The sequence below is a fragment of the Tachysurus fulvidraco genome, chromosome 19 (genome assembly GCF_022655615.1).
Source record: "Tachysurus fulvidraco isolate hzauxx_2018 chromosome 19, HZAU_PFXX_2.0, whole genome shotgun sequence".
Taxonomy (NCBI): Eukaryota; Metazoa; Chordata; class Actinopteri; order Siluriformes; family Bagridae; genus Tachysurus; species Tachysurus fulvidraco.
Window position 1 is genome coordinate 13,973,041 of NC_062536.1, and position 14,256 is coordinate 13,987,296.

General features: G+C 36.4%; 2 protein-coding genes across 4 annotated transcripts in view; both read left to right on the forward strand.

Moving 5' to 3' along the window:
• ccdc59 (coiled-coil domain containing 59) overlaps positions 1-3,289 on the forward strand; it is a 5,391-nt gene extending 2,102 nt beyond the window's left edge. Inside the window, exons 2-4 of one of the 2 annotated variants that reach the window (XM_027151806.2) lie at positions 594-930; positions 1,475-1,586; positions 2,784-3,289. In XM_027151806.2, the coding sequence (XP_027007607.1) occupies positions 594-930; positions 1,475-1,586; positions 2,784-2,948 (614 nt within the window). In that variant the 3' untranslated portion in view covers positions 2,949-3,289. The remainder of the gene's footprint in view (positions 1-593; positions 931-1,474; positions 1,587-2,783) is intronic. The other variant, XM_027151807.2, reaches the window with a different exon arrangement.
• A 1,482-nt stretch (positions 3,290-4,771) lies between these two features.
• On the forward strand, positions 4,772-14,210 carry cracr2ab (calcium release activated channel regulator 2Ab). 2 transcript variants are annotated; one of them, XM_027151855.2, is made up of 16 exons: positions 4,772-5,142; positions 5,445-5,556; positions 5,785-5,950; positions 6,132-6,278; positions 7,041-7,131; positions 7,256-7,336; positions 7,612-7,799; positions 8,456-8,527; positions 8,603-8,642; positions 8,723-8,808; positions 8,945-9,311; positions 10,052-10,190; positions 11,069-11,150; positions 11,873-12,089; positions 12,199-12,275; positions 13,592-14,210. In XM_027151855.2, the coding sequence occupies exons 1-16, from the start codon at positions 4,936-4,938 to the stop codon at positions 13,677-13,679; spliced, it is 2,160 nt and encodes a 719-aa protein (XP_027007656.1). In that variant the 5' UTR covers positions 4,772-4,935; the 3' UTR covers positions 13,680-14,210. The 2 variants fall into 2 exon arrangements, with proteins under 2 accessions (XP_027007656.1, XP_027007658.1); XM_027151857.2 differs by having other exon boundaries at positions 5,003-5,142; positions 5,476-5,556.
• Positions 14,211-14,256: the final 46 nt, after the last annotated feature.

The window sequence follows — 14,256 nt, forward strand, 5'->3', positions numbered from 1 at the left end:
ACTGTCTTTTGTTGCTTATAATAAATTGGAATGTTTGATAACACATAAGCAGTCTTTAATAATGCTCTCAATTACATGTAGATGCATATTTTATGCATTAGTGAGTGTGGTGGTGCCTGTGGGGTGTCGCTCTAGGATGGGTGCGTATGAGGCTGGGAGGGGTTCAAGTTCAAACTTTATTTCATTTCCCGAAGGCAATTTTTGTTGTAGCACACAGGCATATCACAAAAACAAACAGAACATAAAAAAGCAACACATTCACAAAAAATAAAAATAACTTTACCTCGCATTTAAAAGGGGGGATTTTTTATTTCCTTTCCAGATATAATCTAATGGAGACAGTGTATGACACACATCAACACTATACTACAACCACTATTATTTTAATTTATTTCAAATTATTGTTAATAAAGAATAATCAGTGTTTTAAATCACTTCAATTAGTTTTTCTTCTTCTTTGATTTTATACACTGTTTTCTTGTTTCTTTGTTAATTGTGATAATTAGGGGTCTCCTTTACTGTCTTTTTTTATTGTATTTCCTTATTTTGTCCTGAACATTGCCAGACATTAACAAAGTTATATGTGTGTGTAGGTAAGGGCTTTGCCTTCCAGAGGAAGCAAAAAGTACAACAAGAATACAAGAAACTTCTGAGGAAGGAGAAATGGAGAATGAAGGAATCCAAGCCGAATCTAGAAGACGAATACCCCGAGCATCTGAAGCACCTGTACATGGCCGAACAGCAGAAACTGAACGAAGAAGAGCAACTGAACAAGGATCGCAGGAGGAAAGGAAGAATTGGTACTATAGGAGAAGGAGAAGAAGATGATTCTGCTTTTTCTAGCTCTGTCGCAAGGACATCTGAAACAGGAAGTGCTGAGAAATCTGCTGTCTCACTTAATAAAGGACCACAGACCTCACGGTTTGAGAGGTTTGTAATTTCCTGCAATTCATGCAGGTTCACCTGAACCCGTGACCCTATACACTGTGCACAAATAATCCAGACGCTTGGGATTTAGCTGAAGTATTTACATTTATTGTTGATTTTATAATATTTATATACTATATTTATTACACCTGAATGTTTTTGCTGAAAGACTAGACATAACAGTCAGCAGAAAGTGAGGAAGATGCACTTGTGTACTTCTGGTAGTTGTGTGCACTGTTTATCAAAAAGTTGGGCTAACGTTAAGAGTTGATACTTAAAATCACTTAAAAAGCTTTGTTTTTTCATCCTTTTAAGCGTCTGGGCTGTACTTTAGTGAATGTTAATAAATGTAGGCTCAATAACATTATTTCAGGGATAGTTATAGAGATTGCGTAGTTATAGAAGAAAGAGAAATCGGTGCTCAAATGCACCTGCACTTGCATCAAACCTGATGTATCAACCTACGTTATATATAATGTATAGTGTCATTTACTTGTAGCAGCGCAGATGCTTTAATGCCAGTGTCTGTGTTGTCTTGTTGCATCAGCAGTTCTGTTCAGGACCAATTCACCAAAAAGAAATGGAAGAAAATGTCTTCCAACCAGAAGATGATGGAGGAGTATAAAAGGAAGAAAGAGGAGCGAGAACGAAAAAGAGAGGTGAGGAAGCATGGTACATTTGTTCGGTTAAACCATGCAAAATAATTAGATTTTACTGGAACATAGTCTTCACACCCCAGTTAAAATGGCAAATAATTACTTTTTTTTTTTTTGAAGCAAGTCAGATCATTTTCCATATTTTATCTGCAATTGCAGTGTGTGCAAATAAATCATACATTTATTTTATGAGAAAAATAAAAAATGAACAATAATTTAATTGCTTACATTTGCACACCCATAAATTGCAAAGTAAGTAAAACGAACTTCTTTGCTGAAGCACTGTTTGATTTAATTACACCACTCTATCTTTATGGGTAAGAGTCTCAGAAAGAGAATCAGAGTGACGCGTCTTAACTTGGTAATATTTTCCCAAATCTTTCTTGCTGAAACTTGCTAAATCCATCAAACTTTGCAGGCATCTCCTGTGTACAGCCCTCTTCATGTAACCCCAAAGATTGATTTGTTGCCCAAAAGCACTAATTTGAATGTATGCTTGAAGTTGTGAAATTCCTATGCAGCTTATTTACCTAAAGGTTTTGCACTAAAATCAACTGGAATGTAATTATTCATGTTTCCCTCCATTTTGAAAAAAGCCCCAGTTCTGGCTGGTGTGGTGATGTCACCACCGTGCTGCATTGTGGCTTTGGCATTAATTGGGTCATGTGATTTTTTTTTTCTTGCATTAAACATACCTTTTTAAAATAGCTACGAATTATTCATTTGGAATTGGTCTCATCAGACAATAGCACATTCTTACCACATGATCTAGGGTGACAGTCGTTTCTATTGAGAAACGGCACATGTCTGTCCACCGTACCCAGACATATAGAAATATGGGAGATTGTTGTCACCTGTAGAGATTAATGAGTCCTTGTCGGATTGTCCTGCAGCTCTTTTCATGATGCTGTAGATCTGCAGTGTCTTCTAAGTTTTTCGCTTTTCCCTTTATAAATTTTGGAGGGACGTCCCGTTCTTGGTGATGTCACTGTGGTGCTCCGTTTTATCTAATTATTATGTCAGTTTATACTAACTTTGTTCTTTTTATTATCTAGATTTCTGACAGTTTTATTTTTATCAAGGGTTTAAAAAGATTTCACATGATTTCTCAGTTTTGTTTTTACATCACACATACCTGCCATTTTAACAGGGGTGCGTATAATTTTTACAACCATTGTAAACGTCTGTGTCCTGTTTTAGGAATACTTGAAAGACAAAGCACAGAGAGAAGAGGCTCTGAAGAAGTACAAGGAAAAGAAAATGGCTACATATCAGTTGCTGAAGAAGAAAACCAAAAAGGGTCAACCGAACCTGAATCTGCAGATGGAGCTGCTGCTTCAGAAAATCCAGGCTCAGCGAAAATAACCAGAATGCCTGCAACATGCTGTTTGAAGGCCTAAAGTGTCATTTATAAATCTTGCAGATAGTGAAAGAGAACTGGAAATGTATGCACATTACACAGAGACTAAAACAGAGTAATTTGTACTTTTACATCACTCTGTGTGAGATGGTTATGAGTGAGAAGATATTGCTGTCCTGTGTGCTTATAACCCAGTTATAATGCAGTAGGGTTAAAATGTGGATTTGTATGATTCTTAGTGTATTGTCATTTTATGATCTCAGATTTAATGAGACCAAACTCTAACGTAAACAGAGACCATTTGTGCCCTGTTTATCTTATTGGTAATAAAGCTACGTCTCAAACACTCGGTTTTCCCCCTAGTTCTATTGAAGTCTAAAATGTAAGGCAGATATGTGACTGTGTTGTATATGATGTTGTTGTGAATAACAGCTGGTAAATTATTTATTGTTAGAAAGAAAGGGTTTCTTATCTAATACTAACAATTTTAGAAAAAAAATGAAACTATGTGTATAAAACAATACAGCAGTAGAAGAAAGCATTTTGAAAGTTTGTGGTTATGCTTATTAGCCTGTTTGACTCAGTATAGCAAATAGGTCTAATATTAAATACAAATATTATTGTAAATGTTTCATATTAATGAAGTAAATCTGTAATGAGAGGTCTAGGAGTCTTAGGAGTTTCAGAAAACAAAAGTTTAAACACCCCTTTTACAGAAAATTGCTATATTTGCGTTATAGACAATTCTCAGTTTATGACTTGGCCGTATTAATAAGTCTGATATCGCTACATAGATTAGCGTGAGAATTGCAGGTTATTAAGGGAACCGGCTATGTTCTAAAATGAATAGTGGACAAGCCAAAAGGTTAGAGATAGTAGCATGGTTTTTCTGATGTACTAGTTTAGTGCAGGAGTTTTATATATAGGACTTTATCATGACTCAGGGGGGAAAAAACTGAGGCAGTGGGTTTTCGTCACTATGGCAACCGCGATGCACCGACCGCGGCCGCAACTGTTGCGTGCTCATGCTCAATTGTAACGGCTGTAGTGACGGTAAACTGGAAGCTAAATGCTAACTAATAAAACTATGCAGAAATTAAAATATCTAGTTTTTTTAAGTTGTGTTCTGTTTCTTTTTTTTTCATTCTGTAGACAATAAGTATGAGTTTTTGTTGTTGTTTTGCTTATTTATTTATTATTTATCTTCACTTGTGGCAAGGTTTAACTTGTGACACTGAAGTGAAACTGTTGTAGAAATATATTTTCTAGTTTTATAATTAGATTTGGGTGCAAAATTGAAATTTTGTTAGAAATACAAAACGTTTAGAATGTTATGTTTCACTTAACTTTCTAACAAACCACACTTTCCTTAGTGAGATGCTTTAAAATGAAAAGCAACACAAACCTTTAGCTGCATCTGTTCACTCTATGAAAAATATAACAACCTTTAGCCTACACTTTAACTGAATCCACTCTGTTGCCTTTCTCAGACTTTCAGCCTTCGTCAGATATTACAGGAAATTTTTAAGACCTTCAGACCACACAAACCTCTTCCTGTTGCCCCCCTCTATGATGAGGTGCAGTTTTTACACACAGATAGGTGTCCATTTTTCCATATCAGCTGTGTGGCTTGTTTAAAGAAGCCTGAAACTAATGTATCACATATCTGCAGTTGTACTCTGGAAATTCACTACATAATTTGTAGTGCTGAATTTACTAAGAAATTGGTTAAGGGGAACCACAACACACACACACACACACACACACACACACACACACACACACACACACACACACACACACACACACACACATTTCACAACATGATGACGTAAAACCTACAGGACTGAAAGCAATACTTCTTTCATTTTTCTCTACAGCTGAACAGAGTAATGAAGCAAAATGAGAAATCGGATGTTCTTTGCTGAGGATATCATCAACTTTCTACTATGACATCACACGTTAAGAGATGTGGATTAGGAAGTGGGAAGTATGTCTGAATTCCTAAATCAGCAGACTATGAAATTGGTCTACAGAAGCTCAGATAATAAAGAAAGACAGCCAGAGCCTGATATGATGAAGAGTCTTGAAAGAAGGGGATCAGGACTGCTACCTGCTTCACAGCTGGAGAAAATCGATGAATTCTTCCATATCTGTGACAGTGAGGGCAAGGGTTACATTACACCCACTGATATGAAGGTAAAGAGCTGGAAATTTTTTTGATTTGTGTTTGGAAGAAAATATGTATGACTTCGCATACTTGACTTACTTGCTAATTAATTTTCTGTTTAAAATAATAGTCTGTAGAACTACAAGCTTTGTTATATTTATACTTAAGTACCATTAAATTAAGTATCTACCAACAAACCCATTAAATTATTTTCATCCTTCCTTTTTTTATGTGAAGTTAACAATTCTGTGCTGCTTGTGTGTATTTATACACATGTTTACAGTGCATATTTTTGAAGCGTGTAATGTTTTTGTCATGTCCTGCCTTTCAGAGGTTGAACACAGAATTACCTCTCTCTGTAGATGAACTGGAGAATGTCTTTGACTCATTAGACTTCGACAGAAATGGCTACCTTACTCTAGAAGAGTTCTCCTCTGGATTCAGTGAGTGAAAAAAACCCATAAAATTATTCTACAGTAAGGAAGATACTCAAATTGTGCTGCACTGTAGTAAAACTACTGATAGACATACAAAACAATGTATGTTTTTATTCTCTTAAATGTCTTCTGTGGATCTAAAATGTATTCATTCTGTGTATAAATTAAGGATTTTTAAAAAAATTTTTTTTTACTGTGCCTATGTATCATTTATATGAATGTTGTGTATCCAAGGTAAATTTCTGCAGGGACGTAGAATGAGCCAGGTGGAGGATCAGCTCAGGGGTCTCTCACAGGATTGTTCAGATGCTCTATATCAGAATGATCCACAGGATTACGAGGAAGAAAGCCACTTCAGTATGCTGATGGAAAGCCTAGGCGCTAGCAATATCTTTGAAGAGTCAGTGTCTTAAGATGTATTATTATAGTTTTGTTACTAGAAGAATGATGCACTTTACTGATTGTAGACTATTTTCTCTCTCTCTCTCTCTCTCTCTCTCTCTCTCTCTCTCTCTCTCTCTCTCTCTCTCTCTCTCTCTCTCTCTCTCTCTCTCTCACTCACACACACTTTATCTGTCTAGTCCCAATATAGTGCGCACCCTGTGGATTCAGTTAAGAAAAGACGAGCCTCATCTTCTGTACAGCTTTGAAGATTTTCTGGCACGAGTCACATCCCAGATCAGAGTGGCCCAACAAGAGAAGAGTGAGATGGAAAGTGCCTTGAGAAAGTAGGATGCCAGAGAAAAGTATTAATGTGTACTCAAACCACTAACACTGTGAGGATACAATCATAACCCCATTGAACAAGCTGTCCAACAAGTGGGTTAAAGCCACATTGTCACAGGAGTTCTAACACAGGAGTTGCAATAAATGGTACTTGGTTAAAAAATGTCCTTTAGATCAGCTTCACATCTCTTGTGACACTTACTATCCACAAAAAGGAAATTAAACTGGAAAAGACATTGCTGCAAAATTTTTCCAAACCTCCGCTTTAGAGAATTCACCTTTCTGATTTTTCTGTGAAATTCAAGTCTGAGCTGTCTAGATACAGTTAATGCTGAGCATTTGCTTTAATCGTCTAAGAACGGTAGATAGCTTGTCCTGCTATGTGCTACATTGCTCTCTCTTCAAAATATGTATCATGCTGTATATAAGTTGCTGTTTTTGTTTTGTTTTTTGTTTTTTTGAGGGATGCATAAAGTATTATTATTATTATGTATAAAGTCAACAGTCTGGTAGGTTGTGTTATAGTCTGTCGTATTGACTTTCGCAGAAGTGTAAAAATCGCGGGTGTTTTTTCATTCAGGTCTGATAGTGATCTTATATTGACATGCTGACATAAGTGTTTTAGTGCATTTGGTTCTGTAAGTAGTTTGTTTGCAACTTAATCACTAGTTTCAAGGATGTAATGACAACATTTAACAACTGTTATTAACATTTAAGGTGAATACAGATGGGCAAATATGTACTGTATGTTTACGTTTTAACAGGAAAGCTGTGACACACAATGGTGAAATCCAGCAGTTATATGAGGAAATGGAGCAACAGATAAAAAATGAGAACGCTCGAATGAGTCACAAGGTGAAATTTCTCTTTGCACGTGAAATCTGAATGCCTGCAAATGCCTTATATTATTGTGCTGTACAATTGCCATGGCTAAAGATGTTATGTAATTTTTTTAACTGGTCACCCTAACTTTCTGCAGGACCTCAGAAGTCAGGATCTGCAGCAGCAGTTAAGCAGCAAAGAGCAAGAACTTGAGTGGCTCTTCCTCAAACAGAAAGGAGTGAGTGCAACTCAGGCAGATGTAGATATAACATGTCTAACGGATGTTGTAACTCATATTTTGCAATCTATTGTAATCTAAGCTACACCACTTCACCACTACTGTGAAGACTGATGAATCTTAAAGGAATAGCATTTTAAAACCTACCCTCTGACTGCGGGCAGTTATGATGAACAAGAACGTTAACATTGTAATTAAAAAAAAGAAAAGAAGTGAGAGAGTTTTAGCAAAGCATTATTAAAAATAACATGCTGTATCTAATATGTTTTCTCCAGTTGGAGCAACAGTGTCAAGAGCTGCACATTGAGCACAAGGAAAGTCAGTTGGAAAACATAAAACTGAAAATGGCCAATCAGGAGCTCTCATGCGAGCTTCAAAACACCATTCATGAGCTTTCATTGGCTCAGGAGCAATTGGACAAGCTGCAGGAGCAAGCCCTGAGACATCAGCAGGAAAAGGACATGTAAGCAAATTCGCATACCCATAATAACAGTGCATTTACATTAGCATTCATTTACACACTTTTACTAATGGACTGGTCACGGTTAAGATGGTTTATACTAGCCTCCTAGTTTGTGTACATTATGGGCCAACTAAATTTGTTAGAAAATATTATAGGTGGATATCAAGAAAAATGCTTAAAGCGGGATTTAAAAAACAGTCCCGCATACATTATGAAGTTGGGTGATGTAGGTGAAGATAAGTGAGTCTCAGAGTCAGAACTCACACATCCTGTTTTCCTGTATTTTTGGGGTAAAAGCAAAACAAAACAAAAAAATCTTAAAAAAAAAACCTTCATCAATACACAATGGGAGATACACTAGATACACAGTCTAAGGGAGTTTTTCCTTGCCACAGTCGCCTAAGTCACCTCAGGCACATTTAAATATAAGTCTAATATTAAACTTTTTTGTATTGTGTTTCTTATGTTCTGTGAAGGACAATGTCCATTGTTAAAATTGCCATACAAGTGAATTTGAAATGAATTGAATTTTAGTTTAGGCCACATGCAGACACACAGCTTTTTCAAGCACTAAATACAGGTACATGTACATTTCCTTAACCTTCTTATTGATCAGATGCACTACACACACTCAAAACTAAATGTCTCTCACATAGGGAGGTATACAAAATCATAGAGAGACTTCAGAGAGAGAAACAAAACCTAGTTCTTCAACTAGACCTGCTCAGGTAAGTCTTGTACACATACAGATGAAAAGAACTAAATATCTATTTATCTCTCTTACAGTAAGTTATCTCTTTCAGAGAAATGAATATACATTTAAGAGACGATCAAGACTCTTTGGTAAGTGTTCACTGTTAATCTATTTGTACTGTACTTGCTTTAAATGTTCCCACACAAACACATGTTGTTTCTGCTTGTAGAAACGCAACCAGAAGAAATCCACCCTGGAACTTGGACCAATCTCAACCTCAAATGCTCATTCTGACAGAAAACAGTCTGCAGAAAGGTGAGAGATATTTGTGATTACTATTTGTTTTCCTGAATAAATGGAATAGATTTTTCATCATTTTTTTCATTGCCTGGAACAGCCCCTTCAGTTAAAAAGCACATTCACAGACACTTTATCTCTCATTTTACATAAGCGTGGCTGGTACAAAAGTGACTCAGCACCCTAACAGGAAGACCTCGTCTCATAACTCTAGCCCACACTCTACCTCCAGAGATGATGGGATGATGATAATGGCAAAGCATACTGCGTGTTCTGGTGGAAATTCAGTAACTGAGAACCCAGACCCAGTGGATTCTCTACGACACCATAGGCTTATCTCCATCGAGGAGGACCACCTCCCACACCTGCTAAAAGGAGAACTTTGTCCTCACTTTCACCAGATGAATGAGGACGAAGAAGGGGCACAGATTGATCTGCAGATGAGCCCCATGTTTCCGTCAAACATGTCCTTGGCCTCTTTGACCAGGGGTCAGCCAGTAGGCAAGGAAGCTTTGCAGAAGGTAAAGGATGGATCTTGTCAAATACATAAAATATGTAAAAATGACAGTCTATTTATTAACTACACAAGCATTTTAGCATCTACATTTAGTTTTCTGGCAGTTGTTTCTTCTTTGAAAAGTTCTGGGTATGTTTATCTTGAAGATTAAAGTCTAATTATGATTTGTTTGCTTAAAGAATACAACTAGAAATAGGTTATAACTAGAACTAGAACTAGAAATAAGAAATAAGGATCAAAGAAATTGTGATTTTTTTAAAAACATTTTAAAAATGTATACATCCTTCATCAGTATATTGGTTGTTTTTCACTTTGCTTGACAGCTTTCTGCATTACCAGCAATGCCATTTACATTAACTGCATTTACTATCAATCTAAAACTCTGTTCAGGGTTTTATTTTAATATGCACATAAAACAAACGGAATATAAGAGCTGTATCAGGAAGAGGTACAGTACAGTATTTCTTCACCCGTTGTTTAAAGCTAGCCAGTGACTCAGCTATGTGTAGACAGCAAGGGGAATTTCATTCCAAAACCTCGGTGTCCCCTGGTATACCTACCTCTTACCCTGAAGAGATTTGACTACCTAGAGATGTCAGTGGCGTTCGGGTTAGCGCTTGTTTCAATCCCTACTCAAAGAGATTTATGCAGCGTGTTACTAATTAGAGTTCCATATTAACATATTGTAAATATCACTCCCTTAAGCTACTTTAAAGATCACTTTATGTGTTATATATCCCATAGGGTCAAGTGGAGAGTTCTGTGTCCACCCCACAGCGCCTCTTTAAAATCATTCTTGCGGGTGACACAAGTGTGGGCAAAACCGCTATACTGCAACGTTTCTGTGATGGCCATTTTCGCACAGACACCACAGCCACTGTGGGTGAGTCTCAGTTTATATTGATAATCACATGAATCCCAGCCACTGTACATGCGTGATACAAGTGATGATGAACAAGAATGGTAAAATTAATAATAATTAGTTTAACTAAGTGTGTTAACACAAGATTATTTAACCTCTACTTTTTCTCAGTGACTTGCAAGCCAGTCAGTTGTATTATTTAACATGTACATATACAGAGATGAATGATGAAGGCCTTGCTTGGGCATTAGACGAATTCACATTGTTGCTGATTTTATGCCCAAAGAGGTTCTGCAAGCTTTAAGTGGTTAACCACCTCTGCCTTTTCCTGTTACACAACTCATGTTGAGAGTTTAAAAGACAAACATGTCCTGGTTGTGACTGTGTATGGCAGCTTTTATGAACTTTTTCAGATATGTCATTTAAAAATATACAGTATTTGGAATTGCATTTTTTTTTGCATAATGAAATATTTGTTGACAGGCATTAAAATGTCTTAATTTTTAGCTTAAGATTATCAGCCACCATTTCCACAAGTTTATAAATATTCGGTCACTACACGCTGCACACCGGTTTCAGTTAACATTTGAATTTCGATTAACCCATGACAATGCTGTCATAACTGTGTAAGAGAGAAAGAGAAGAAGACACAGATGTGGCCCACAAATTATGTGTTTATGTGTATCTCTGGACCCAGCATGCTGTTGTGTATATACAGTATACTGTACTAATAACCACTAAGTAACCACCAAACCAAAATCCAAGCACAATAGCTTTCAAATATGACTAATCATGGCCAGGGTTTGATTATGCAGTTTATACTAAAGTACAGTTATTTATAACTTAAATGTAGCTTTGTGTTTATGCACAATGAGTAAATAATTCTGTTTCTATGTAAGGTATTGACTTCAGTGTGCAGACTCTGAAACTGGGGGACAGTCATGTGGCTCTGCAGTTGTGGGACACTGCAGGACAAGAGAGGTGAGTTCTTTGGTTACCTTAGAATTGTTTGCTTTAATGAAATGTGTCTATAAATATTATGACCTGTTTTTAGCTACCATATATTTGATTAAACCAATGCCTCTATTTGATTACAAGAAATGGTACACTATATAGTCAAAGGTTTGTGGACACCTGACCTTCAGAGTCATATGTACTTTGTGAGCATCCCATTCCAAAATTAATTTCTCTTTGCTGTTATAAAAACCTCCACTCTTCTGGGAAGGCTTTCCAATGGATGTTATTGCATGGCTTTTGGGATTTGCTCATTCAGCCCAGAGAGCATTAGCGTGGTCAGACTCACATGGTGGGTGAGGAGGCCTGCAGTGCAGTCAGAGTTCCTCGGAAAAGCATTTATTCAAAGATCTCGCTTTGTGCATGGGGAAAGATGATTTATAATTCCATTATTTGGTGTAATCAAAAGAATATGTTTTTTTTTTTTTTTGAGTCTGGTTCCTCTATAGAGTCATTTTATGAATTTTTCCTTGCTACTGTTTTCACTGGCTTGCTTATTAGGGATCAAAATGTACATCCAGACTTCTCTATAATAGTTGGTCATTAATAATACTTAACAACACATGCTTTAAAGGATAGTAAATGGAATCAAGGTAATGAATCAGGACATTGATTGAATGAATTATCTGTAACCCGTCTGTGTGTATGAACAACAGTACAGAGGTGTAATTTGTCTTGTTTTCCTGCAGATTTAAAAGCATCACCAAGCAGTTTTTCCGCAAGGCTGATGGTGTTGTGCTGACCTATGACATCACGCTGCGTGACAGCTTTAAGTCTGTGCGGCCCTGGCTGATGAGCATACAGGAAGCAGTCGGAGGCCCAGTTCCCATCATGCTTCTGGGCAACAAATCAGACAGGGAGAGTATGAGGCAGGTGGCAACTGGGGAAGGGGAAAAGCTTGCTAAAGTAAGGCATAAAACACTTAAATCACAAACTCAAAGTAATTTTACTAGATTCATGCCCACTACAGAAATATTTGTGTCTAACATGATCATTTCTTTGTCATGTCCAACAGGAAGCATGTTTGTTATTCTACGAGTGCAGTGCTTATACAGGCTACAATGTGCAAGAGGCCATGGTTCACCTAGCCAGGTACATTTATATTACATTTACAACATTTGGCACCCTTATCCAGAGCAACTTACATTATCTCATATTTATACAACTGAGAATTGAGGGTTAATCAGGGGCCCAACAGTGGCAGCTTTGTGGACTTAGGATTGAACTCACAACCTTCTGATTGGTAGCCCAACACCTTAACCATTAGGCCACCACATGCCCAAATGAACAGCAACACACTTTCCCATGTAACACTAAATATCATAGCGCTGTTGAATTCCCTATCTGGATATAATCCAAGGCAAAACATAATCAACTTTGGGATGGTAAAAATAGCTCTGCTTCGGTTGGATTCCTTTTGCAGCACAACTCCAAGTGTTTTATTCCCTAATAATTGATCACTTTCTGTAATTTCTCTAGTCAGAATGATGTATGTAGTTCTAATGGCAAACCACAGCAAAGTGTGCGGTGTCTATAACAGGAAGACGTGGGTGCGGAAAATATAATTTATTGTGGTTTGTTTTTTGTGTTTTGAGAGAAAGTGTGAAACAGCTGATGTATTTATATCATTCGGTAGCAGTAATTCTTAAAACTGGAGGCGATCCACTTATTTGGTGTGAATGGTGTTTCGAGAGAGAAAGCAAAGATATTTTTTAATTCTGTCAAAAATGTGTTGCTCAGTTGACAAAGAATGTTTGCTTCTCTTGAGGGAATGAAAGCAATATAAACTAAACAGTATTTAAAGAATGTCTTGGAATCATGTAGTATATACAATACACTTTATACTTGTAGCACGTACAGTTGGATTTAAATAGAACTCGAGGTCGTCAAGCTTTCACCTTTTCCGAGCTGAAGATAACGGCATAGTTAGAGATTAACGTGTGCGTGATCTAAATCGTTCTGAAGACAATTAGAACCCTGTATTGTGATCGATCGATCTGTGGATCTTTCTACAAATATTTCACATTATTTTACTGTCAACTATTTTGTGTTATACTGATTACACTACATCTTGCTTATTTTGACTTTACTGTTATTCCTAAATGTATAGGCACCACAGGCGCTTTCTTTCTTTCTTTCTTTCTTTATATATATATATATATATATATATATATATATATATATATATATATATATATATATATATATATATATTTAAAGAGCTTAATCTAGCTTTTCAAATATTCATTTCATTATGTAAATATGTACATTTATATTTCTTCGAATATAATACATTGGATCCAAGAAATGGTTGTGGATTTTGTACTTTGTTTTCGGAATCCTGTTTTTGTATTGTTTATTACTAATGTGTATATCTTGTTTATTCACTGCTCTTTTTTTTTAATCAGAATACTGAAAGAGCAGGAGGACAGAGTTTGGGAGAAGACAGTGCGTCTGGGGGATCAGTCAGGGAAGAAGAAAACCTGCTGCATCTGAACACACAAACCCAGACACACACACACACGCACACAGAGGAAGATTAAATGTGTAGCATATGAGAAGAAGTGCCGGAGGTAAAGAGCTAAGCTGTAATTAGGAAACATTATCCGAAACAAATTTTTTTTTCTGCTCTGTGCTGTCATTATGTCTCATTGTTGTTGCTGGATTAATAGACTGACAAAAGTGTTAATCACTCAGGTCTGTGGACTCATGTGACAGTAAGTGATAGTACTGTACAGCTGGTTTTGTTTTAGGATTCAAATACAGTTACTGTACAAGTAGCGCAAGATCTATACACAATGCCTTGGTGAATAAGCATGCATGAAAGTAACAGACCAGCAGTCCTACTCAGATTCTCTGTATAAATTTGGAAGCAAAACATTTGAGATGTAAATGTTTAGTTATGTACTAAATTAATAATGTATATAAATATTTTTTACTATAGTCATTCTGTGTACAGATCTATAAAACAAATTTTGTTTTTATATATTATCTGTATTTACATATTAAAAACTGATGAACACATGACTTTCACATCACCTGATTTATTTACCACTTCCAGCATCCCAAATTA

Coding starts and splice junctions, on each gene's coding strand:
- cracr2ab (XM_027151855.2), top strand. CDS start 4,936: ATGTCTGAATTCCTAAATCAGCAGACTATGAAATTGGTCTACAGAAGC. Junction 5,557..5,784: donor AGAGTTCTCCTCTGGATTCA/GTGAGTGAAAAA, acceptor TGTGTATCCAAG/GTAAATTTCTGCAGGGACGT. Junction 8,643..8,722: donor GAGACGATCAAGACTCTTTG/GTAAGTGTTCAC, acceptor TTCTGCTTGTAG/AAACGCAACCAGAAGAAATC.